Source organism: Phalacrocorax carbo, chromosome 3 (genome assembly GCF_963921805.1).
Source record: "Phalacrocorax carbo chromosome 3, bPhaCar2.1, whole genome shotgun sequence".
Taxonomy (NCBI): Eukaryota; Metazoa; Chordata; class Aves; order Suliformes; family Phalacrocoracidae; genus Phalacrocorax; species Phalacrocorax carbo.
This window is the reverse complement of record NC_087515.1, coordinates 106,324,256-106,350,902: the sequence shown is the minus strand read 5'-3', so window position 1 is coordinate 106,350,902 and position 26,647 is coordinate 106,324,256. Positions and strand designations below refer to the sequence as shown.

At 40.7% G+C, this 26,647-nt stretch overlaps 1 protein-coding gene across 7 annotated transcripts in view; it reads left to right on the top strand.

The window, feature by feature from the left end:
* The first annotated feature begins 807 nt into the window (after nt 1-807).
* Nucleotides 808-26,647, top strand: part of ARHGEF10 (Rho guanine nucleotide exchange factor 10) — a 118,001-nt gene continuing 92,161 nt past the window's right edge. For 4 of the 7 annotated variants that reach the window (XM_064447955.1, XM_064447953.1, XM_064447952.1 and 1 more), the window contains exons 1-2: nt 809-1,059; nt 13,682-13,757. In XM_064447955.1, the coding sequence (XP_064304025.1) occupies nt 13,721-13,757 (37 nt within the window). In that variant the 5' untranslated portion in view covers nt 809-1,059; nt 13,682-13,720. Of the gene's footprint in view, nt 1,060-13,681; nt 13,758-26,647 lie in introns of all 7 variants that reach the window. The other 3 variants (XM_064447954.1, XM_064447951.1, XM_064447950.1) reach the window with 2 other exon arrangements.

Sequence of the window (26,647 nt, the reverse complement as noted above, 5' to 3'; positions counted from 1 at the left end):
CCCGCCGGTGCTCCCTTGGGGGGGCGTCGTCGTCACGTGCGGCGTCAGGAATGCGGCGGGGGTCCGGCGTGGGACGGACACACGGACACATACACACCCGCCCCGCCCCGCCCCGCCGCGACCGGCGGGCGGCTGCGCCAACCGGGAGGCGGCGGGGCCTCGCGCTGCCCCAATGGCGGCGGGCGCTGCCCGAAACGGCCCGGCAGCGGGCGGGGCGCGGGGCGGCGGGGCGGGAGCGGCGGCGGCGACGGGCCGGGGGCGGTGAGGGCAGCGGCGGCGGCGGGCGGCGCCCCGCTCCGCCGGGACTCGGGAACTCCGCTCGGCGCTGAGTGCGCGCTCGGCAGCGGCCCCGGCCCCAGCCCCAGCCCCGGGGCGGGGTGAGGTGAGGTGCGGTGCGGTGCGTGGGGGTGGCGGGAGCTGAGTGACGTGTCCGGGGAGCAGGGCAGCCGCGGGAGACCCCGCTGAGGGGAGCCGAGCCGAGCTGAGCCGGGCGGGGCGGCGGCCTCGGAGGAGGAGGAGGAGGTGGGTGTTCCCGTGGCGGCGGGGTCTCGCTCCGGCGTTAGTCACGGAAAGTTTCGCCCGTGGAGGCAGGGCTCGGTGCGGCGGGGGAGGCACCCCTCCGCCTCCGGGAGCTGGCGTCCCTCCGCTCCCCGCCGCCGCCCCGGGGCGCTGGGGGCCCCTGCCCGCCTCGGCGCGGGGGGGAACACCGACCTCTTCTCTTAATGTATCATTAAATTGGTTTCGCCGGCGTGAGGCGGCGCGGCGCCGTGCTGGGGCGAGGGTGCGAGGGGTCGTTAGTAGAGGCATCTGCTCCTTTTCCAGACTTCTTGCTCCGGTCGTCGGTGCAGTTCCTCCGCCAGGGCTTTCGCTGGGCTCTCGCTGCCCTGTGCGCCCCTTCGCGCTCCCCGGCGGCGGCGGCCGCCCCGCTCCAGCTTCCCGCTCCTCCCGCCGGGTACGGGCCGGGCGGCGGCAAGTCCGCGCTCCCGGGCGGCTTGAGCTCCTTTCCTTCCCCGCCGTAACCGCCGTGTCCAACACCAGCTCTGTAGTTGGCGTCTGCAGGTAAACTGGCTTTCTTGAGACGAGGAAAATACTCTATTTCTGTATGTTGGTTTTTTTTTTTTTTTCAAAGGAGGTTTTAAAATTGTCTTTGGTTTCTTTGCAATTAACACTTAAACTACTGGAGGAGTTACATAGTTCCTTGCGGTGATCCCAAACCATGTAGTTACTTTTGAAAGGTGCGCTGTTGTTACAGGGCAAGGCCCGAGCAGCTTTAAAACACTGGCCAGTCATTCACCTGGGCTGGATGATTGCCTGGGCTTTGTCAGAGGCAATACCAGGTGCTAGGAAAGACAGCTATTAATGATTTGCCCGTAGCGAAGGCTTGTTTTAAAGGCCTTTAGGTGGTGCTTGTATTTTTCATCAAAAATATTTTATCCATCCTAAATTCTGTCCTCTTCCATTTCAGTATTTGTTTAATACTTTTTTTCCAAAGCTGCTAAGATCATGGCCTTTACCTTGTGCTAGCAGGTTTGAAGTTGTTTAATTGCAATGTAAAAAATGTCTTATTTTTTCAGTTGTGCAATTGAACTGCTAACAAAGAAAGGTATAGGTGTGTGTTTTGGTTTTTTTTCATGAGTCAGGAAATAAGAAAGATTGGCTGTTTAAAACTGTCTCATGCTGAATAAATGCAGCGAGAATATACTAACATGTGTTAGTTTGTCACTGTTATTATTGTAAATAAATGTTTTCTCAAAACCTTTACTCTGCCTCGTGAACCACAGTGAACAATCTGTTCTGCAGTAGAAATGAAGTATTACATTTTTTAAATTTTCTGGTGGCGCTCAGGAGACACAGATTTATTGCCTGAACGTGGGACATGTTGGGCGCCTACGACTGCAAGGCCATTATTCAGGCAGGGGTTCTGGCTGTTCAGCTGTTTTCTTCAATGGGCCCTTCATTCTTTTCACTTGGGTGATCTGTTTGATCTTGTTAATCTGTCTGATTTACTTTGTTTAATCCATCTTGTCTTTTTCTTTTCTTTTTACCCTCAGGCTGAGTAGCCCATGAACTAGTTACATGTGTTTATCTGGTTATGAACAGTAGTTCTTTAGATGCTACCTTGAAATCTGATATTTCTGAAGGCTTGATAGTGACATTTAAAGATTTTTATAATATAGTCTGTGGATTTCTTAGCTTACCTGTGGTGGTGTATGTGAGACATGACCTACTATGTGAGTGGCAGCAGGTGTCTTGTGGTGGGACAGGCACCGGGTGTCCAGTGTGTCGGGCTTTGGTGGCTGATACCCACCGGGGGATTCGGTGGGGGGAAGGGCAGTGGAGGCAGATAGAGGCTTGAGGAACCTGCTGTCCATCAGCTCCTGCTGAGTGCCAGGACCTGGCATGACCCTCTGGATCCAGGAGTCCATACACCACAAGATACGGAGATGTGCGATGGGTGCATGCCGGCTGGCATCACAGCTCTGAGATGTTGAGAGCGAATGTGCAAGTCTTGTGCTGTTTGCTTTGAGAGGTCGGTGGTGAGGACACCAAAGTACCACAGAGGCAGTTGCCTCCCTCCCTCCATGCCCTCTTCTGACCAGGAGCTATGGTTACTCTGAGCGGATGGGGTATGGTTTTGCTCATGAGTAGCCTGCAACAGTACTTTCCCGGAGTACAATGCTGTGAAACAAGCTTTAACATTGATTGAGATTAACTTTAAAAATCCACTGTATTACAGAAATAGTATTTAGATTCTCATTTTTATTGTGATGGAAATTGAGGGTCTGGGTACTGCAGCATCTTGTTTGTTGTTTTTTTTTTTTCTTCTATCCCATTAACTTCAGTGGAAGTGTGCTGATTTACACCGGATTGAAATACTAAGTCTAAACACTTACTTTAGTCATATGTTAAATATAAAAGGTTCTGATTATCCTAAACCTAGTAGCTGTATAGCATGCCTTTAAGATTTCCAGAACCCGAACTTTGTAGTACGCATAGGCTTTGTGTATTACACAGTAAACTCTGTAGTACCCAGACCTTGTGTACTAAGGTACAGCCTTAGTTTTGAGTAGGTTGAATTTTTAATGTCAGATGTCATAGCTTTTTTTTAAACGCTTTTGGAGTTTTTTTGTGTCTTTCAGTCTATTTAAGTTACTCCTCTTAACAGAGCTTTTTCTTTGTTTGTTTGTGTTCTTGGTTTTCATTTTGTATGTATAAAATCCTGTACTGATTTTTTTTTTTCTTTTTGCCAGGACATTACTACTTACTGCTTTTACTTTCCATGTCTTTTATAATCAAGAGTATTTAGTCTCAGCATTAATAAACTTGATATGAAGAAATCTCAACACCAGAGGAGTTCTTCAGTTGGTTCTGGGCTGTTTAGGAGTCCTTGCGTAGTTCATAAACATTTGAAGGAAGACAACAAGCTTGTCTAAAACCTGAAGGGCTATTGTCAAATTCCATACTTGTTAATGGGATTTAATGCAACTGGGAATAGTGCATTACTCATTTGTAAGACAGGAAGTCTATTAACTGCTGCTGTATAAAGTAGAAATTATTTTTAGAATCTGTTGTAGAAAATTTATAAACTTCAGTCTATTTCTGAAGAAGTCAGGAAACGTTCTGCCATCCAGGAGGAGGAGGAGTAGTTTTGATTCAGACTTGCAGAGCAGCAGTCAGTTTATTCATGCATCTATAACACTACATTGCTCTTAGTTTTGTATGTGGTGGAGAAATGAGCAGTGTGTAGTACTTATTTTCTTCATCTTTACATATGTGGGATAGTAATTTCCTTTCTGCTTCTATAAAGTGATTTCTGTTTCCTTTTTTGCTTTTTCTTTAATTATGTCTTTCCATTTTACAGTTTTTATTTAGAACTGTAGAAGGGATCTCATGGGGAATTGTCTCATGGCCTCTAAATTTAAAGGCATTTTTGAAACTGTGTGTTCAGAAGTTCAGCTTCCTGATGGCTTTTTGAGCCACAAGTGCATTTCCATACTACCCTTGGATGCTTCTTGTGGAATATCTATTGCAGCGGTTGTCTCTTAGAGAAACTTCCTTTGGAGTTATCATGTTAAATGCTGTAAATACATTTGTCAAGTGTGTCTTGTTTTTTGAATGTTTCGTATATTATTACAGGGCAATGAACGAGGCTTCATTGATAGTGATATGAATTAGTCTTCTGTTTTGTATATATTCTACAAAACGTGAGGCATTTTTCAAATCCAAGACCTTCTTTTGTTAAAAACAGTTTTCATTGCAGATATTTTTTTCCGCTCATGTTCCTGTTCGTACAAAGTCATTCTTGTTACCACATCTGTTAGTGGAAAATTAATATTGGTAAATTTCTTTTTGGATGTAGAAGTAGTTTGAAGAGTGGAAAAGCTGCAAGCCTGGATGCTTGGAAGTTATCAGCAATGCATAAACTGAAGCCTGAGAATTACTTAGGGAGTCTGTGGGTGTGTTATGAGGGGAAGGTGCACTTTATGTCGAGTGGTGGAAGTATAGGAGCAAAATAAACCAAGATTCTTGTTATGGACTTATACAACTATGTCTTAATACTCCTTCTGTTATCACATCTTTCTCAGTAATGTCATTGTGTGCATATGTGGCTTGCAGAGAGCAGAATCTTGGGATTCAAGGTCTGTCATGTATCTGTGGAAGGAAATTGCTGCATTATTATCACCTTTTGAGATTTAAATCATTTGGACATTTTCTTACAGTAAAGAATCTGAGTTTTAGTCACACCAAAATACTTCAGATTGTTTTGCAAGCAGGGAATTGTAAAAGTACAACTTGTTCTTGAGGGAATGATGACAAGTAATGCTAAGCAAGATTTGAAAAATATGTTTTCAAACGTGTTTTTTAGATCAAAAACTTGATTCATATATTACTCTGATTGCCTGAATCAGCAAGACTGTGGGAAATGATGCATAACTGCACAACATTGATTCATGTCCTACATGTTTGCTGCTCAGTCAGGAAGCCTGAAGCTTAATGTCAAATGTGTGGGTGAAACAGTTAACCAGTGCAAAATAAATTGTTCTACTTACGTGGCGCTGAATAGGGGCATTATCTTGTGAAAATCTGTTTCAGTGACTTACTGTACTGTACAACACTTGTTACTTGGGACTGAACCATGAATACAGACTATTAGGATCCACACTCAAGGTCAAACATTCACTCTTATTTCTGTTCTGTAACCTCTTTTCTAGAAATGCTTTCAGAAAGATTGCAGAAATCATATTAATATTTTTTTCCTTTAAGATTCAGAATATACCTCTCAGAGATTTCAAGAAAGGGGATAAACATAACTTCCTAATCTGTAAAATGGGATCAAAAGTTATTGGGAAGTAAAGAGCAATATCTAGACTTCCTGCTAGGGCCACAGTGAGTCTTCAGCTTATGGCTCTTGACTTTGTTTTTCACCATTTTATAGCATTCGATGACATCCTCAGTGTTCTTTTAGAATTTCATACGTAATATTCAGTGTTGTTGCAAACCATGGGTTGACTAATTTGAGTCTTAAGACTTCACTTTTGAACTATGGAAGCTGGGGAAGGAAGAGGTCTACTTGATCACTTCTAAATCAAGGAAAAAGTGAGTACTGCTGGTGTTAGGACTAGATGCAGAACTTATGCTTCCACAGGAAATTGACTTCTGTGTTAGAGATTTTGAAGATGAGGGCTGTACTGTGCAGGTGCTATTACTATTTTTCTTTCTTACTTTAATTGATGTTTTAATAGCTGCATTAGCTGATTTCTGATTTGTTTGAATAATAATTTGGTGTTGTAAAGGCAAAATCAAGGAAGTTTGTACTATTTTTCTAGAGCATACATTATGACTCTAATTTATGATTAAAAATGTATTTCTATATTTTACTCCAAATAGTTTTTTTTCAGAAACACAGGAATAAGAGTCTGTATTTATATTAATAAATTTATTCATCAGGTGAAAGAAATTTGTTCAGTTGGACACTTTGTAATAATGTGATTCATTGTCTGTAATGGATTGTCCTTGATGAGAAATGGTAGTGTTACTTTTCCAAGGACAGTAGTACTGAAAACCTGAAAATATTTAGGAAAAGTGGCTTTATCGGGCCTAGGTTTGAGCAAGCAGTAGGAACTGAATCTTGAGTTCAATGTACCATTTCACTTGTATCATTGGAAAGAGCTTCTGGTAGAAATTTTCATCAGTTGTCATCAGTATCTTGAAAGACAACCTATGCTTTGTAAAACTAGGACTCATGGATTTAATGCAGGTTTGACCAGGACTTTCAGCTCTTGGGGTAGACATGCAGACTAAGTAAAATTGGAGGGGGAAAAAAAAAGCTTTATTGTCTGTATCCGTTTTAAAACAAAACAAAAAACGAACAACAAAAAACAAACAAACCAACAAACCCTTGTATTTTTCTTTTCTGGAAGCCAAGATTCTTGTGTATTTTTTTTTCTTACCTTAAGCCAAGAACTTGATTTGCTGGGGAATCAGAATAGTTTTCAAGAGGGGGCATTTTCCCTGTGACAAAAATACTGTATTTTATATGCGAGGCTGATCAGAATTACTAGAGTAAAAGACTATTTTGGTGCTTTTTAAAATAAAAAAATACTTTCAAAGTCTCTGCATAATAATTCTAATTACCTGTGTATTATAATAACATGTATACAACTAAACAACACATAGGTTTACACCACAATTGAAGTGTTACACAGCATGCAGGCATCCTCTCTGACTTAAAAATAGAAGTCTTCCTGAGGATGTTTCCAATTACGGAAATACTTCATCTCCAATATTGGAAGGAACTACCTTGAATTAAGTTTAAAAGAGGAAGATTCAGAAATAAGATTATTTTTCCAGATGAAGTTACCTGATTGCAATCAAATTCAGAGCAAATTAAGAAAAATTTTAGTATTCATATATTTTCATTTTGCCTGTGTGCGCAATGTGGAAGACTGTGGTCTTGAACCAGCAGCACAGTCCTCTAGTTTGTGTGGCACAAACCAACAACAGAAAAATCAGTCCTGACTGAAAGTATGTGACGCCAGCATTCACTTGTAATTCTTTGGATGCTTGTGCTTGTTATGGTGCTCTTGACTGCCAGGATGGGCTCCAGAACCCAGGGTGCTGCCCCTCTTCTTCCTTTGGGTATGCAAACAGTTGCCAGCACAAAAGGCAGGAGCAAAGGCTTATTCGCTAAAAGTCAGGTGCTCTACTGGCATGTTTGGGAACCTGTTCCCTTCACTGTTTTCTATAACTTTTTATGCATACTCCCTCTCATTCCTTAAATATTTTTAGGTCTTGGTTTTCCCATCTGTAAATTAAGTACAGTGCTGCTAAGCTTAATAAAAACATATGGTCTCATTGGGTTCAGCAAGGTCTTTTGCAGAATGTCACGATCTGGGTGGGTATACTGCTAGATGGGTGAAAACTGGTGGGATGGTTGGTTTAGAGGTGGCTAGTTGGTTATAACTTACCTAGAGGCTGGTAACTAGTGGAGTGCCCCAGCCATCTGTTGTAGGATGCGTCCTGTTTAATGTTATGCATGGCTTAGGAGGTGACTAGCCCTTGCTCATGAAGCTTGCAGATGATGCCAAACTGGGGGAAGGGGTGAGCAATGGATGTGCCTGGGATCAGGACTGGCATTCTAAAGGACCTGAGCAGGTTGGAGGAGCTGGCTGGTGTGAACTTTGTGAAATTCAGCAAGGATGAGGTCAGGGTTCTACACGTGGGAAGGAATTGCTCCTTCAAAGGGAAGGGTTCCCCTTCACTCAGCGCTTGCAAGACCACACCTGTAGTATTGCATCCATGTCCACACCCCACCCTGCCCCAGCACAAGAAAGATGTGGATAAACTGGAGCAAGTTCAGTACAAGGCCGCCGTGATGTCAGGGAGCTGTAGCACTGCCCGGGAGGAGAGGCCGAGGGAGCTGGGCTGGAGATGCTTCATGGGGGCCTAACGGCAGCCTGCCCCTGCCTGCCGGAAGGTTATCAAGAAAGTGGCATGACAATAGAAAATGGTTATAAACTGAAGTAAGGGTGGTTCTAACTAGATGTAAGGGCAGTAATTTTATTTTTTTTTTGGGGGGGGGGGGGGGAGGACAAGCAAGCAGGAGAACATGTTGCGTGGTACGGTTGTGCAGTCTCTTGTCTTTGGAGGTTTTCAGGATCCCAGTATATAAAGCTCACCTGATAGCTGACCTGGCTTTAAGCAGCAGGTTGGACTATGTGACCTCCTAAGGTACAGGCCAAACTGACTGATTCTATGAAACAGCGATTCTGTATTTTGCCTTGCAATAATAATCTGTCCTTAGAGGGGAAGAATATAAATATATTAAAAAAAAAAATCATAGTGCTCTCTGCCTGCATTGGGGCTAGGAGCCCTCAGACAAATCTGTAAATGCAGTCTTTGCTTTCTTCCTCTTTTTCCCTCCTGCAGCTGATGTACTGGACAGGAATCTGCTCTAGGTGAAGAAATGTTGTAAATAATACCCTTTAAAAAAGGAGGATCAGAATACCAATCTTCAGGCATATTCTCAGGGTGTCCCTGTGGATTGCTGCTTCTTTAGGCCTTGCTGCTGCATAGTTCTCTAGCTTTTATCAGGATGCTGCTTGGTGTGAGAAAGGGTGGCAGAAAAAGAAGCAAAGTAGCTTTTGGGGAAGTGGATTTTGCATGCAGTCTGAAAAATGTGCATCTCTGTGGATCTGACCTTGTTTGTGTTGCAGCTGGTAATAGAATTTCCCCTGATTTAACTGAGCCAGGAACTGGGCTTCATATTTATTTTCTACTCGAACCTCTGCAATTCCTTATTGTTCCATTGCTTATGACTTAGGTAACTTTCTTCAATAAATTTAAGAATAAAATTAGTACAGTATAGAACTGTTAGCTATTAACAAAAGCAAATATACATTAAAAGAAATAGTGATCCAGTCTTGATACAGCCGCCTTCTGTGGCTTACAGCATGTGATGGTAAGCTGTCATAATAAGTGCCTGCTTCATTCACACCCACTGTAGTATAAAAATGTCTGTTTAAAAAAAAGCCTACAGTCTGTGTTTCTTAGGAATAGTCTTGTATGGAGAACAAATTGTGCTATCAATTTTTATTTTTTCTGTGTAACAGACATCTTGAAGTATTGAGGAAAAAAAAAGATAATAACCTTCCTTCTTCTGCATTCTTTTTTCTCCTTGCTTCTCTGCACTCTGAAAAGAGTCCATGTATCAAATTCCAGCAAGATTTAATTCCCAGCAGGAGTTCTGCAGTTGTAGGTGGAAGAAGACTCAATTGTACATTACACAGCAATGTTCAGTAAGTGATGTGGACACGAGAATTTTAGACATTCATGAGCTTTGTCTTCACAGGATGGTGGGTTTTTTTTTGTTGGGTTTTTTGTGTTGTTGTGTAGGTTGTTTGGTTTTTTAAAATTTTAGGCTTTCAGGCTTTCTCAGAGAAGTTGCTTTACAGCTTGCCACCACTAAGCTTTCTCTGTGAGTCAAAGTTCCTTGTAAATCCATCTCCTCATTTCATATTTTCTGTTTCCTATTAAAAAATTCTCACTGGCTTATTCTTTCTGCACCTTTAAGAACTAAGAATCCTGATGTCGCTGCAGTTACGGTGCACACTCCTTAAAGAGAAGGTATGTCACCTTTACAGTTCTTAGGGTGTTAGAGCTGGAAAACTTGACTGCGTGTGCCTCTTGGGAGCTCAGGGGATAGGTACTGTGCCACCAGAAATGAATGCTGCTCTGCATCGTTGTTTTGTCAGAGTTTGCATCGGTCCTGTTTCTGTTGCCTTTTGGCTATTGTATAAGTAGTGACTTGTGGAAAATAGTTTTTTGATGAAGTGGAAATGTAGATGTTGATCGATATTTATATCCAGATAGGTGAGAACTGGTGGTCTGTTGCTTGTTCCACAGTTAGAGAAGGCTATTGAATGAAATTTGATGTGCAGCTGTGCTGCCTTGCTACAAAACAGGTTTTTTTAACAGCAGTAGTCTCTTAGGCTTGGAATATTTTCTTTATGTGGGTTTGCTCAGATTGGTTCAATGACTAACCTGTTATAAGCCAACAATTAAACTGGGAACTTGTGCAGCTGGAAAGTTGTCTTTCCTCTTCCAGTCTGTAAATAGGAGTAAGAGCTGCCTGTTCCTCCTAGCAATTTGACAGGAAAGGACTGGGAAGCAGACAGGGGAAGCGAGCAGAAAGGGAAATTCTTTTGGCCAGAATGGGTCACCTGCCTTTCATAAAAGTGTCTGGGTGCTCCTTGGCCTCTCTCCCAGTATCTGCTGTGCTTTGGGTGCACGTGGGAAATGTGGGGGAAGGGATGGAAAGGAGGTAATCTGTAGGCCACCGCTGAGGTCCACATTGCCCCTCATCTGAAGGAAAGAAGGGTCAGGTGAATTGTCAGGCAGTGGGAAGCCAGTGGGACATCTTAACCTTTGGGGTAGGTAACTTCAAGGGCTGCTTTCTGTCCCTGTGTTTCTGTGATTGCTGTGGAGCCTGGAAGAGAGCGGTCTAAGTCATTAGATGTTACACTGTGTTTGAGAAATCCATTTTATAGGGGAAATAAAGCCTTGTATTTTGATAACCTTTGTGTCATGTCCCATATGTCAGGGTGGTTGTTCAATTATTCATATTCATAATTTTATTATGCAATACACATTAATATAATAGCTCATGTGTTTCATGTTTAATAGGTTGGTTTTTTCCAACTGCAATTTTAAAATACCTTTGAAATAAAATTTTGGTATTCTGTGTCTTAAAAGCACATAGTTGTTCAGTTTCTTAAATAATTTTACATTAAACTAAGTAACATATACTCAAGTGGTCATGATGTTGCATCTGGAATACGGTGTTCAATGTGGGGCCCAGTACAAGTGAGGGACTGGCAAACTGGAGCAAGTCCAGTGAAGGGCACTGCCGTGGTTGAAGTTGGGAACGGGTCAGGAGAGGCTGAGGGAACTGGGTTTGTGTTCGTTTTGAGAAGAAAGGACTGAGGGGGATCAAATTGCAGTCCTCTGTTCCCTAAGGGGAGGTTGGAAAGAAGACAGAGCCAGGCACAGCCAGTGCGCAGCAGCAGAATGAGAGGCGATGGCCGCAAGCTGCTGCGAGGGTAACCCCAGTTGGGCCCTGGGACCTGGTGAAACCTCCATGTTCAGAGGGTTTCAGAACTTGGGTGGAAAAGACCCCGAGCAACCTGATCTAATTTTGAAGACACTTTTCCTGAGTGTATGAGAGAATATTCAGAGGTCCCTTTCAGCGTAATTTGAGCTGTGATTTCCACAATTATTGTTTGAATGCACCTGTATAGCTGTGTGTTGTGTAACTGTTAGGAGCAGTCAACGGGGAAAACATTTGAGCTACAAATGCAAACTGTGCTGTATGCTGCTAGCCGAATTAAAGCTTCTGGCTTAATCTTGATTTGGACATCCTCATCTTGAGTTAGTTCCCCTGCCTCTGAATAGAACACTGAAAAACTTCTCTTTGAAATTTGGTGCTGTTAGACATTGTTCTGTGAACGTGCCGTATACTACATCAGATGTCAATTATTTACCTTTTATGGAGGGTAGTACTGGAATGTACAATACAGAAGTTCTCTTTGCCGCTGCAGTGTTTTTCTCAGCATCTAAAAAGTAGAGAAAAATCTGTGGAACCTCAAGATGAATTAATGCAATGTATAAGCCGACCCCTAAGGCATTCTTAAGTGAGAAAGTGCGTCTGTCTTCTTGTGAATAACTATACTGTTCAGACGGGAGCAAGCAGGTCAGTGGCTAGGACTCTAACACTGGGTCTGTGTTGTTCTTCGACACAATTCTTGTGTAATTTGAAGCATGATGCTGTGTGCTAGATCAAAACAGAAAACAACCTGAAAACTTCCATAGCTCAGCTCTGAGTGTTAATTGTTAAGTTACTTGTGAGGAAGAAACTGATTTTTAAAATCACTGTTGAAGTTAACTTTCACAGGTGTTTAAGCACTTGCATCATATGTTTAAATAAAAAAATACTCTGAAGGCCTTTTAGCTACTGTCTTAAAGATGTATTTGGAAGAGGTGCTGAGACTAGCTTTCGGAGGTTTGCCGGTTATTGCACGTTTCACACTTGAAAATCTGTTACAGTGATGGTTCAACTTTAAAAGAATATAGAAAAATAGCCTTTTATTCAAATAATAATTTTCCCTCATTTTGGCTCATGATTTTGGTGTGGCAAAATGCATTCCAGACACTTGTAAGCAGGAACACGCCTTTGAGCTCTGCAGCTATAAATTGTAGAGAGAGGCTTTAGAAGGGACACTGTATAGTGAAAGCCCATAGTGGCTATTTTGTCTGTTATAGACAGATGTTGTCCATGTGTATGAATCCTTTCTGAGCCTTGGCTCTGAAGCTGCTTGTTTTTGTCTACGACTTGATTAAGAATTGCCACAGCTTAAAAGATTTAAAAGGGAATTTTGTGTGCTTACAAAATGCAAGTTGTTATGAATTGTATCCTCATATGAGGATCTTGCACTACCAGAGTTTTATCCTTCCTGGCTGTCCTGATGATTTGCCCTTGAATACCTGATGTCAGGGAGGTAAATTGCCTGGTACCTCTGCTACCTCTTCTGTAAGTGGCAAATTATTTGACCTCTGTATCCCAATTAATTTATTTATTATTCCTCCACTGTACCTTGAATTTCACTATCTCCTTCTCTTCTCGTACTTTGATTGTAGAGACTTTCTGAGGGCATGAGCTGCTTTGTGTGCTGTTGGAAGCAGAAACAGTAGCTTCTTGAGATTAACATCTACAGGCTACTCAGGAGTAGGACAGAAAATTTAGCATTGGCTCTTCCACTGTCTTGTGTGGCTTTTGGAAATGTACATTTCCTCCTCAGCCTTGTTCTGCAAACTTTCTTTTTGATATAATATCTATTGAGTTAGAGTGAAAATGGATTTGGGGCAGAGCATGTGCTTTTTGCTCAGCACAACAGGTCCAGTCTGTCTTTCCAGATGATAATGGAATATTGCTATTAATTACTGTTATCGGGAAGGAAGGACAACCTCTATTGTGGGTTCTGGGCTTTGCTCTCTTCTTGCATGCATTCTTTTCCTTAAAACATGAGATCCAACAGCATTTGAGAAAAGAGGAGGAAAGAGAAGGTGCTTAAGAGACTGCTGACTTGTGCTTCACGCTCAGGTGAGATGGAAGTAAAGGGACTCAAGCCAAGTTTTTAAGACTGCCAAAAGAAAGAAAAGAGAAGCAGCTGTGTATAAAGTGTATTCTTTAACACTTGTGATTTCTGATTGCCAAATGGAGAAAAGCATCATCCAAATAGATGAGCTTCCTAGAATTTTTCTTCCCCTCCCCTTCATGAAGATTTTGAAACAGAATATATAGTCCAAACAGACACTGAAATAACATGTTTTAGTAATCTGCTTGTGATTGTCACAGTGGGAGCTGCAGAGTACCAAATAGTTTGAAAACTTCATCTTTCTTCAGCTGGCTTATTGAGATCATTACAAGAATTGGCTCCCATACTGAGAGCTGTGTACATAAAAATTTGGACTGGCTGTATTTTGAAGCAAGAAGCCAGGCACATTTCCTCTCTTCCATAATGGTATTAGCTAATAGGTATGAGCTTGGCCAAATTTGAAAAGGAGTGTCTCAGTATTTGGAAGTTCTGTTCATCTACAAAACATGTTCCCTTCATTTTTGCAGGGTTTTTCAGTCTGCTAAAGGCGCAGTGGATACACTAGGATGGACACAGAGGAATTCCCTCCCCCACCACCAGAAGGTAATTGAAATAGTTTGGGGTTTAAAGCCAATTTTGTTGTACCAATTAGATTATATTTCCAAAAGTGTTTTTACCTCCCCAATGCTCCCTTTGCCCATATCACCTTAAGACTTGGTCCCAGCAGTATTTTGCTGAAATATGAGCTCCTGTTGTCTACACTGTCTTGTTCGTGAACTTTGGTTTCTGGTGTTGTGAGGGCATGATGGGAAGAAACCTGAGGAGCGATTGGTCCTTACAGTCCAAATCTGCAAATACATGTTTTTTGAGACAGCATTGTATGGACTCTATCATCACACCTTCATTATGTGCTTTGGCAGCCTCAGTGTTCATACACATGGTGCCCTGTAGAGAAAAAACAAGTGAAGCCTGTGGCACAGGTAGGATATTTGGACCAGTGTCTCAAATGCCTGGACAGATGTGGAGTCTGAATTGAGAGGACAGAGAGGGATGAGTTGTTTTCTGTTAGGGCATGTGCTGCTTCCACCAAGCTTACTTAAACTGAGCAATGTCTGCTGAGGGCTCTAGCTGAAGGACCTTTTTCTGATGCTGCAGTTCTCTAGCCAGCATGTGTTCCCATGGGAAGAAGAGGGGAAGCATGCGTAGCTGAACCTTGTGCGGTCAGAGCACAGATTTATGGAATAGTATTATGTATGCTGGACTATGGAGCTGGTTCTGTAAAGTTAGCACTGGGTGCCTATTGCCAGCTGTATACTGGTAGCCGTATGGCCGCTTGTATAGCCCAGATTTCGCAGCACATAAAGATAGGATGTACAAAGATACTGTGTCATTGCCTTCTGCGTTTATGTTCTCTGTAAGAGAATGTGGCTAATTTTTTTTCCTGCTTGATTTCCTGTAAACGCACCTTTGTGTAGTGCTTGGTATTATGTATTTTAAGTCTTAAAAGGATTTGGCTTTTGATAGTTGGATGCTGGGAGGTTTCTTAAAAGAAACAATATGCTTGTTCTCATCATCCCAAAGCACAAGTTTATGGAGACATGGGTTATGGAGACCTGTGGTTGAACCCAGTACAGCTGTTCTTATTTTGGTAAAGTTGCTAGCACAGTTTGTATAGATAGTGACTTTCCCATAAATTTTTGGTCTGTCCCTCATATAGGACATATTATTAGTTATGGACTCCCACTCTCTTGTATACCTTGATGTATGTATAGATTAATAATGTACATTATTGCTTACATGACATTTTTCTTATTGTTCACCCAGAGCTTACACCTATATGAAGTCATTTAAGTATGAAAGAGGATTTCTCTTTGTTTTGTTCAGCCGTTAACTCTTTAGGAATTTGGGAACTGCCATCCTAGATCAAAACTGCTTCCTCTCTAACTTAGACACTGCCACAGATAGAGGTCTGTTACTAGATAGTACCTAGGAAATCAGGAATGTGAAAGAAGCAGAAAGTTATGAAATTAGCTTTTAATGGGTTAGATTTCTGGCCAGCATTGTTGACAGTTTTATTTATGCTCTGAGATGTCACTGGGATTATTGTTGGCAAAAATGCCTTTCCTGTCCTAGTCCATGTGGTCAGGACCCTGAATTTTGCTCTGTTTTGTTTAGTGGCAGTTACTGTGAAACTGTCTCTATTGGATAATCCATCTCCAAAGCAATGTAGTGCTGTGGGGGAAGAGCCATCCCTAAGGAATCAATATTTCCACTTGAGCAGGGACTGCTGTTTTTCAAAGACAGCTAATAATTGAAGCAACAGCTCCAGCTTTGTGCAGCATGTCAGTGTGTGGGATACTCTGACAGAGATTCAGGCTGACATAGTTCAGTATGATTCCAGAATTCAGTTTCTTTCTCTGCAAAGCTCTTTGTGACATTAAGAGCTGTGTGTATTGCATCCTTATTTTCAGACATGTCACTCCTTAATAGGCTGGGGTTAGAATTATTTGACGTAAATTGAGATTCTGCTCTACCTGATCTTGTGTCAATGGATGTTTCCCTGTTATCTCAAAAAGCTTTGTCTGAAATTACTGGAACTTGTATGGTTTTTTACTTCACTGTTGCTAACTCTCCTTTTATTAATATGCTTTTTTAAGAATATCAGTGAAAATAAATTTTAAAAATTACACTCAAATGCACTTTTGTTCACTTTCTAGATAATTCTCCTGAGCCATTTTGCAGGTGGAAAATAAGTGAGAATTTTAGGGCCAAGTACAGATGCAAATGCACATAATGATTACAAAAAAATCCTGTATGTCCCCTTCCTTTAATGGTTGAGGAGTTTTTTTGGCATGCATATACCCTGGCCACCTGCACCTGCCAGGGCCTTCACACAGTGGGTGCATGGGTGGGTTACTGGGGCTGGCAGTGAGAATGAGGATCCCACTGTGTGCTGGGTGCAGGACCTTTTGGTACATCGTAAAAAAATATTTTTAGCTTTTGCATAATGATTTTAAAATTCTGAACTGGGGCCACAGATAAAATACCTTGCTATTTTTTTTCCAAAGTTCTTATGACATCATGGGAATTTTTTCTTTTACCTATTTGTTGTCCTTAACAAACATAGCTGTAATATTGAAAGTCACGTGGGTTCCTTTCCATTTACAGGTGTATACTTTGCACTATAAATCTCAATTTTATTCTCGTCAAGTAGGTTTTCCATGGTTTTGACAAGTAACTTCCACAAATTTGTATCATTCCTAATGTATACAAAGGGGAAAAATAATGGTAAACCTTCATTTTTGTCATGGGGGTGTTGTGAGAATGTGTATGAAATGTATGTGATTAAATTAATGTTAAATAATGCCTTTTCATTAGCAATGACCTTCTGAATCTCTACCTTGTTTAAGTTAAGGTACAGTTAAGGTCAATAGTAGAGCTTCTTTTGCTGCTTCTTGGTAGGGAAAAACTATGCGATAAAGGAATGGAAGATAACATACTTTACCTTCATTTATTGCATTTGTTATGCTTATGCAAGATATCTGCTCATGGCTGTTTGAACATTCCGTTCATGCATTATTAATTAGGCAGTGACAAGTTTGTGCTGGTTAATTCCCTTACCCCAGAGCAAATTCAAGTACTGAGAAACTTTAGAAAAATTAATGCCTGTATGCTCCCTCCTTCAGACTGCTTTAAAAATAGATTCTTCTTTTAGCCATGATTAAAAACTCTCTGGATTTTTTCTCTGTATGTTTTGAATGAATGTATGTGTTAGCAGCCAGGGAGCAGTTGGAGGCGGGTAGGTGCAAAGGCTTCCTTGGCTAAGAGCATAATCCAAAAAAACTGCTTCCGAAAGTGACACTTGAGATGATAGTACTAGCTCCTGTTCCCTTCTTTAGCGTGTCTGTGCATATGAATTTATGCGCAAAGTGCTGGTATTTAAGATTTCATACATTAAAAATTTGCATTGCTATTTTGTGAAACAAAATAGAGGATGATTCTTGTTCTCTCTATCAACAACAACAAAATAGTCCTTTTTCAAAAGCTAAATGAAAATGCCAAATTTTATCACGGCTGTAAGTTATAATTATGTTGTTAATTGGTTGCTGTAATGGAGTGTCCTTAACCCATTTAGACAAGAAAAGGATATGCTGTGGACTGCAGACTATGCAGTGAGGAATAAAAAAGCTGGTAATTCTGAGAACCAGGAATCACATCGTGCTTCCCTTGGAGAGGAGTCGTCTTCACACTGACCAGCTAGGTGTGGAGATTGGATGTTTAATGCTAGGATGATGTTTGTGTGTGATGGCCTGTGCTTGTGCTATTACTTCTTTATTAGGAGATGTGGCCTCTGCCTGTTTTTCATTTCTTTTACTTGAAAACATCTTATGATCTTGCAAAGTGGAAGTCCTTTAAGTGGGGACTTAAGAGGTGTTTATTGGGCCCATTTCAAAAGGAAAACCAGCTTTGTTTGCTCAGCAGGATGGATACCTGACAAACAGCTTCCTGCCCAAGGGAAGCTGTGGGGGCGAGCTCTCTGTGTCAGGTAGGCTTCTGGGTTTGCATTTTAATTTCTGAATATGTCTGTCTCTCATTATTCCTGGTATATGGCATCATACTTCATATGATTTCTTTGTGAAAACTATTAGAAAACATTGGGTGTATTTCCTCATACTGAGTATACTTCCCACCAATTCATCCCAGTTGTCCTACACTGAGTTGCCTTTTACAACAGTTTTAAGACCTAAAATAAGATTTAAGCTCTGTTTTATAATTAATTGAGTCTATAGGGGTATGTTAATATATAGTGATGAGATATGGAGTATGGCTGTATCGCAATACAGTTCTGGAATTGTGAACACTCAGTACATTTTGTTTTTTTACTTATAGGAAATTAACATTCTATTAAAATCTTAAAGTGAAATGTCAGTGTTCATACAAGGACATTGTGAGAATTAATTTGAAATTTCTTCACTGAAAGAGTGGTCAGGCACTGGAACAGGCTGCCCAGAGAGGTGGTGGAGTCACCATCCCTGGAGGTATTTAAAAGATGTGTAGATGTGGCATTTCAGGGCATGGTTTAGGAGACATGGTGGTGTTGGGTTGATGGTTAGACTCGATGGTCCTAGAGATCTTTTCCAACCTTAATGATTCCATGATTCTATGATTCGTGTAACTGCCAAATATTCTCTTTACCTGAGAGAGAATCTCTTGTAACTCTTAATCATTTGGGAAGCATGAGGTGCCCTTAAAGACCAGGTGTAGACTTGGATGTTCATTCACCTACACCACTGTCCCCAGTACTGTGGGTAAAGCTAGGTGAAAAGCCCTGCTCTGCTGAAGTTTGGGACCTAAGATGTTCTTCAGTAGGATGAAATTTGTGTTTTTTAAACTGAAAAGAGACTGAGGATGTCTCCTAGACACCGATCGTAAAAGCATTTTATATACCTTTTTATACAAGTGATGAGCTTTCCTGGGCTGTGAGAGGGATATTTCTTTGTTCCTGATATGGAGAGACACAGAGCAAGGAGGCCAAGGACTTACATCTAGATATCCTGTATGTGATCAAGTGCTGTGATCTTGTCCTTCCGTGGTTATTTTTTGTCATTTGCCTGCCAGCACCGGAAGACTAAAATAGTCATAGTTCCTCTGCCCTGAGGAGGAAGTCTGGCTTGAGTCTTAGGGTAGGAGTGAAGTAGGAACAACCATACTCTCATAAAAATTCCTATTGGGATGACTTTACATAGTCTAATAAAAAAAAAAAAAAAAGGAAAAAAAAATTTGATTGACCCTAGTAGGGGGCTGCTGGGCAGCTGCTGTGTTTCAGTGTAGACAACTGTATTTCTCTGCTGGGAGAACTGCTTTTTATTCTGTGTGCTATATAGCGTTCTTTCAGGTTATGTAGTGCTGTTTAGTGAATGATTTCATAGTTTATCTAGGATTTAACTATTCAAGCAAGCTAATTTTGTGACAGAAAAGCAGTTAAATTGGGGCTTTTATAATATTGAGAAGAAAAGCACTTGTATGTTTTATGATTTAGTTTATGGAAGTGAAGAACACTGGGGGGACAAAAGCTTGTATTTCAGACTAAAGTAAACTAAAAAGACGTTACTTACTGTGATTGCAGGATTGAAAATAAGAACACCACTTAAATTAAACTGCAGCTATAAAGGGACTTGGTCTTGGGCTAAACGGCATTGTTTGTTAGATATCTATTTTCAGCATACAGACAGTTACAAATGATGGTAAAAGGGGAGCCAAGATTTCAGAAGAATGAGAACAGAATATGAATTGTAGTTATGAATGCTCCCTTGTTTTTAAAGCTGGCAGTAGCTTGCTGGTGTCTGACATCCCATCTGTATCAGAACAATTTATTTATTTCTAAAGATCACATTTCTCTCAGTAAATAAAGGAGAATGCATTGTTTAAGGTAAGGATCAATTATTTTGTGTTACAATTCAGACAAGCTGTGTAAGAAAGAGTAACAAGAAAATTCCCATTGCAAAAATGTAGCTACAGTGTCACATGTCACTCTTAATTATGTATTTTTTCTTCTAGCCAAGTGTATTTGAGCATTAGGGAAAAACAAGAAATAGAAAGAAAATAAATAGATTAATTAGAAACTTATTTCTATTATTAGCATCTACAAAGAAAACAGTTTGCATGGATGTAATTATATCTTATTTTGTTTTGAAGTAATCCAATAAAATCTTTGCTAGATGTTTGTAGTATGTTAAATGATCAAATGTGATTCACTGTCTTAGATTTCTGAGAGGTTGGCTTAATCCTTTTGATAGTATTTGATATTTTCTTTCTGAATAATAAGTTATAGTTTGGGTTTTTTCTGTTGTCAGCTGCTCTGTAAGGAGACTTTACTGCCGGACTTAACTTGCTAGCTGTGTGCAGGGGCAAGGCCCAGGTCGAAAAGAGCAATTGATGATGAGATAAAGGGCTTCCAAGGGATGGCAGCAAAACTTTATCTTTGGTCTAGCATAACTAGTATTGTTTGCCTAAAAGACAAACAAATTGAAAAGGAATTTGTACTGATTTTTAGGTATTCTTGCAATGAATATTTGTGTAAGCTAAGTTCTGAAATTTTAATTTCAAACAGTGAGCCAACATATCAGGAGAGGTTTAAATTATTTTTTCATTGCTTCTTTTGCCTTTTTAGCACTTGTATCTAGCATTAACTGGCCAGGATAAATTGCTGCCAAATAACCGAGGGATGTTTTGGTTCTTTTTTAATTCCATTTCACTGATCCCAGTAAATATTCACTAACCATGCCTAAAGCCTCTGTAATGATTCTGCTCTAGAATTTACCGAGATTAGTTTTTTTATACATTGTTATAATTCTTTTATCTTGCTCATGAAAGGAGGCAATGAGAAGGACGCTGAGGCTGATGGACTGTAAGGTCCCAAGGAAACACCTTCGTTGCCCAGCTCAAGCCAGTGTTCACTGAGGTGATAGAATTGCTGGTAGAAACTGTGTTAAAAGGGTATTGTAAAAGAGGATTTTGGTAAGTTCAGTTAGTGAGTCTTGATATAAGAATTGCTGTTTTTGTGAGTTAGCTTGAATTCCACAGGTATACTTTTTTGAGGTATAACAGGACTGTAGTATGTCAGGGCAAAGAAGAAAAAGATGCATTAAAACAGTAATTAAAACAAATGCTAAGAAAAGGGATGCTACAAAACTCCTTCCCCATTAGCTACTGGGATAATGGATTTGTCAAACTTGGCATCTGTTAAACTTTGTTTACATATAAGTGTATCTGTATAGCGCTCTGTAGGTTGGGGAAGGGGTAACAGCAGAAATGAGTAGGTGAGAAGCCAGCTCTAATCCAAAATATGTCCAGTATTGTCCTGGATTTACAGGACATAACCATTCTATTCTAGTCTATAAATTTTTCTGCAGTAAATGATGCTGTAAGTTGCTGTAAAAGTTGATTTCTAGATTGTTCCCTTGTTCAGGATACAATGAGGAAAAAACACAGTTAAATCTAAGTTATTTTTAGGTGTGTGAACAGGTTGCATGCAGTGCTCTGGGAGTGTTAGATGGAGTGTTTGTTGGGAAAAAGGAACATGTGATAGTGTGTCCAAAAAGACAAATGGACACCCCTCAAAGCCATACGCATCATCTGAGCCCCTACCCTGGTCGTTACCACAGAAGGAGGCTGAGTGTATGAACGCCTCTAGTGCTGGTGAGGAAGTCAGGTGCCTTCAGGCTCAAAGTGCTACTTTTGGGAGTTCCAGCAAGTGCTTCTGTTTTGCCAATGCTAGATAAAAGGTTGTTCAGCTTGGCCAATGACTCAGAATTTAGGCATCCCTTTGCCTAAGTCACCTGACGATTCGGTCTATGAAGTATGTAGGGTTGTTGTCAAGATAGAGAAAAAAAAACATAATCCAAAAATTAAGTCAAATCCCTTGCTACTTCATGTCCTGGTAGAAAGATGTTGCTAGACATGATCCAAAACCTAGGATACTTAAGCTTTTGATCTGTGTGGGTTTCAGCTCTTTTTAGTATGATATACAGTTTATGTATCTGAACTGTATGTTTCTTTCTGTAGAAATGGGGTCTCATGTTCCCTGTTTTAGGCCTCCAAGGTCTCCTTCTGGCACTTTCTGCTTCATGGGATTCCCAATTATGCTTAAAGTCCTTTCAGTCCGAGGTATTATCAGGTGATACAACAATTTCATGTTGCTAATTAGAATTAAACAAACTGTATTAGAGAAATGCATATTTCTCAAACCACTAAACAGTAATTGCTTCAATGTAAAAAGTAATTATTTAGAAAACCAGATATTAATAGATGATATCTGCTAGAAAAAAGTGTGAATAAAGAACAAGCCAGACTGCTCTCACTGGTGGCAATTTCCTTAAAAATGGTTATTTTCTCACAAGCATATCCACTATGTGCACAAAACTACATTTCATAGAAAATTTTCAGCTTTCCTTTTTTTTCACGACACTTGTATCCTATGGCCAGCCAACATGTTCCATCCCTGCACTGCCAGAGCTGGGTACTTCATTTTCCCAATGACTCCGTAGTCCTTCTGCTGTTTGTTTGATTTCTGATTCATTGAAGCTTTCTGGTTTTCCCATTCCCTGCGTGGACTCTCCATTTGGCAGCACATTGTAGGCGAGTTCAGCAGTTTGTATGCACAGTAGCTGAGGCAGAGCAGGCTATGCAGCCATCATCAGCACCTATCTCTACCAGAAGACATACCAGACAGCAAGGTAGCTTTTGTGTTTTGCCTGCCATACCTCGTGTTAGCTGCCTGGTGTCATTTATACTAATTCAGACTGTTAACCTTGGTACTATGAAATGTGAAGTGTATCGGTATTCCTTTAACACTGATGGAAAGCTAATAGCCTTTAATAGGGATAGATGTTATTCAGCGTAGATAGGGATCTATCATGTATTTATGCAGTTTTCCAAATAACGGCTGTACATACCTTCCTTTGAGCATCTCCATTTAAGTACTTCACTTGTTGTACATCAGCAACATTTGTTCATGAAATTTTAATGGTAGAAGCTACTAATGTGGTGCTGAGGTGCAAAAGACCTGCTCATCCAGGGACTATGCTTGGTCTACATTTCTGGCTGTGGCAGGCAATACCAGTGTCACCAGCATGCCAAGTATGAAGGCAGTTAAAATAAATGGTCACAAAATGCTGATTTTGTCTAGCAGCCTTTCTGATTATACGGTAGCCAGCCCTGTGTTGTGGTTTAGCTCCAGTCAGCAACTAAGTACCATGCAGCTGTTCTCTCACTCCCCTCTGGTGGGACGGAGGAGAGATTCAGAAGAGTAAAAGTGAGGAAACTCATGGGTTGAGATAAAGGCAGTTTAATAGGTAAAGCAAAAGCTGCGCATGGAAGCAAAGCAAAACAAGGTATTCATTCACTCTTTCCCACGGTCAGGCAGGTGTTCAGCCATCTCCAGGAAAGCAGGGCTCCATCATGTGTAACGGTTGCTTGGGAAGACAAATGCTATCACTCTGAATATCTTCCCTGTCTTTCTTTTTCCCCCAGCTTTATACGCTGAGCATGACACCATATGGTGTGGGATATCCCTGGGGTCAGTTGGGGTCAGCTGTCCTGGCTGTGCCCCCTCCCAGCTTCTTGTGCACCTGGCAGAGCACGCGGAGCTGAAAAAGTCCTTGACTAGTGTGAGCACGGCATAGCAACAACTACGTCGTCTCTGCATTATCACCACTGTTTCTAGCACAAATCCAAAACACAGCCCCATACTAGCTACTGCAAAGAAAATTAACTCTATCCCAGCTAAAACCGGGGCACACTGAAAAGCATCTTGTGGAGTTACAAATGAGTACAGGTCCTGCTGGTGTTGCTGTTACTACTGTCTGCACAGCCTAGTTCAAGTCTAATGTTTTTATTTTAGACTTCTGGTTTATTGCAACTTGATTATTTTAATTTTAAGCTGACTTTAAGCTTAAATTTTTAGCATTGTAAGTAGTTTGTAAGGTTCAATGGTTTTGGGATTTGTAAATATTTCCTAACATCACAGATTTGGGCTTTATTTCAAGAGATAAAATTATTTAGTATTCAGCATGCTGCTGTTAGCAGTATCTCTCTGAAACTTAAGCAGGCAGATTCATCATTCTTTTGACTTCAATTTTGAGTTTGTTTTTTATTCAGAAGAATAATATCTGTTGTGCATGCTTGACAACATAATTAGTATGTGATGTCTGTGTTTATGAAATACTAAAGAGGCATTTTTACTTACTTCTTTGTTTGTTTGCAGGGAGAGCCTGTTCATTCATGTGGTTTCACTTTTGTTTCCAGTGATGGAAACACTTTCTGCATGAATGTGTACTGTTTGGTTTTTGTAACTGTTTTCCCCAGAGACTTGTAATGGTGACATTGTGGTCATGCTCTGGATGCGTTCATGAGCTGTGTGTAATTAGCAGCATGCCTGTACCGTGGGGACCTGGGTTTCCTGCAGCACCAGCTCAGCACAACTGCAAGTGAAAGGGGAATGGAAGTCCTTGGCTCCGATCTGCTTCTCATGGGAAGGAGTGCTCACCTGAGTGTTTCTGCATACACAGTTTTACTTTAGACTTTTCTCCCCCAGCAAAAAAACTCTTTCCACCTGTGTGACCATATGAGGAGCTGATTTATGGATGCCAGTGGTGTGCTGGCAAATGTCACACTGTGACTTGGAAGTGTGACAGAATCACAGAATGGTAGGGGTTGGAAGGGACCTCTGGAGACCATCTTGTCCGACCCCTCTGCCTGAGCAGGCACACCTAGAGCAGGGAAGGTGAAGGGCAGTGTTTGCAGGAGCACTTGCTCTTAAAGCCAGCGTTCCTCTTACAGGGGCCCTCCTGCCCTGCCCGGACACTCTGCACATCTCACCCCTCTCCCTGTGCAGGTGCCAGCAGAGGTGTCATTTGGGGAAGGCAAGAGAGATGCATAAGCAGGTACCAGAGCGAGAGAATACTTAGCTTCATTTTTCTTTCCTGATACTCAAGAAGTCACGGTCACAAGTGGGAGGCGTGAGCAGGTAGAAAATACCGTGTTGCTTTCTAGCTGTAGGAATGCAGTCTAATTAGTGTTAAAAAGCTGAGAGAAACTAGAGGCTATCCAGTGGTGACTGAGTCTCTTAAAACCTTTTGTCACGTTCCTGCTGAATACGAATCAACCATCATTTTCCAAAGGTTTATAAGTTGGCCAAATAGGGGAAATTTTGCAGGCACAAGAGTTTCCTAGCACAAGGTTCAGCTTCTTGACAAATGTCAAGACTCTGCTATGAAATTTCACCTAAAATAAAAAGTGAACAGCTTGAAAGCTTGTTCATCATGGAGTACAGTCAGCATGGTATGTTTGGGCCGAAATGGTTAGTTTTACAAAAGTAATTATAACTTTAAAAATTCAGTTATTTCCTGGTATCTGCACACTTCCATTTCTTATTTCTGTCTAGTGCCTTGTACACTTACATAAGGAGCTGGGTGGATTTTAACTCTTTAGAAATAAGGTCTGAAAAGGCAAGCGTGTCTCATCTGAGAAATGTCTGGAGTGTATCAAGGTTAAATAAAAGCACTTGGATTGCTATGCCTGGCTGTTTGCTTAGATTTGCAACCTTTGTAACTTACCAAATTTTATAATACATAAAATATTCTGAAATAGTAAACTTTTTAAAAATATTTTTTACTGAAAAGTTTTGCATATTTCAAGATACTCAAGAATTTGTAGGAAGTTGCAGCATTTGGGGAATTCAGTTTGAAGAAAGGTGGGTCTATACAGTCCCAAGTGTCTTGTTGCAATCCAAATATGTGAGAAAAAAAATGAAATGTTTTAAAACTGCACATTGGAATAAGAACAAGCAGCTCCTGCCAGTCTGCTTTAGGTTCAGTTGTATTAATTTTTTTCCACTAAATAATAATTGGATATTTTCCAGCTGAAGCATTGTACGCTTATTTTCTTCATCAGTCAGTGAAAGGTGGTGCTATGGTAAAAGTGACTAGAAGCGTTTATCAATTAGAAAAAAAAAAAAGAAAAATTGGCATTCAGTGAATATACAAGATAGATTACACTCTAGAGGCCTCTCCCTGCTTCCTCCAAAAAAATTCAAAAAATTCATATGTTGGAAGAAAAATGTTAGAAAGAGAAAGGAAAAATAGTTTTCCCTTCTGAGAACATGCATATTTACCATGTCCTGCAGTCTTTAGAGAATTCTTTGTCATGGAGTCTTTCAAATATAATAGGTGCATTTCCTCTTTTTGTTCCATAGTCCCCTGCTGACTTAAAAAAAAAACAAACAAACAGACTACAACTGATTGCAAGGATGACATTCCTCATTCTACAGAAGCCTGACTTGGGTTTCTAAAGACATTTTTCAAACCTTAAACCATTAGATATTGATATTCTTGATGGCAGTGTGCCTGTTTATGTCCTGGGATTCCACATTCGTTGTTACCGTGCTCCAGACTGCTGAACGGTTCCTGCTTGGGGATCTGCTTCTTTTTTCCTTTATCATGGTTTTCCATGGAAGAAACTCAGTTGACTTCTTCAGGATTATCTGATTTACACGATTGCAAGGGAGGACAGAATTTTGGGGTGCTTTTTTTCCTGTGTGTTTGCACTGTATTCGAAGTGTGCTTGATAGTAAGCGCATAGCTATTTTATCTTACTTCTGTATCTCTAAAACTGTTGAAGAAAACTATTAACGAAGCTTCACTAGCTTAATCTTGGCTTTAAAACTGATGTCACTCTTAAACTTGTAACTCTTTAGCTGTATTACATTGAACTATAAATAGTTTAAGGAAAATGAACAAGAAAGCAGATGGTGCCAAAAATGCTTTGCAATTGGCGGAGCAACCAAAAATTGTTTAAATTTGCTTATGCCCCAGGAGGTCTTTATAAACAGAGCCCAAGTTAGCTTGTTTTTGAAGTAAGCTTAAGAAAAAGTCATTCCACTGAATAAAATGCCACAGGAAAAAAGCATAAATCTGTGTGTTGTGCTAACAGTT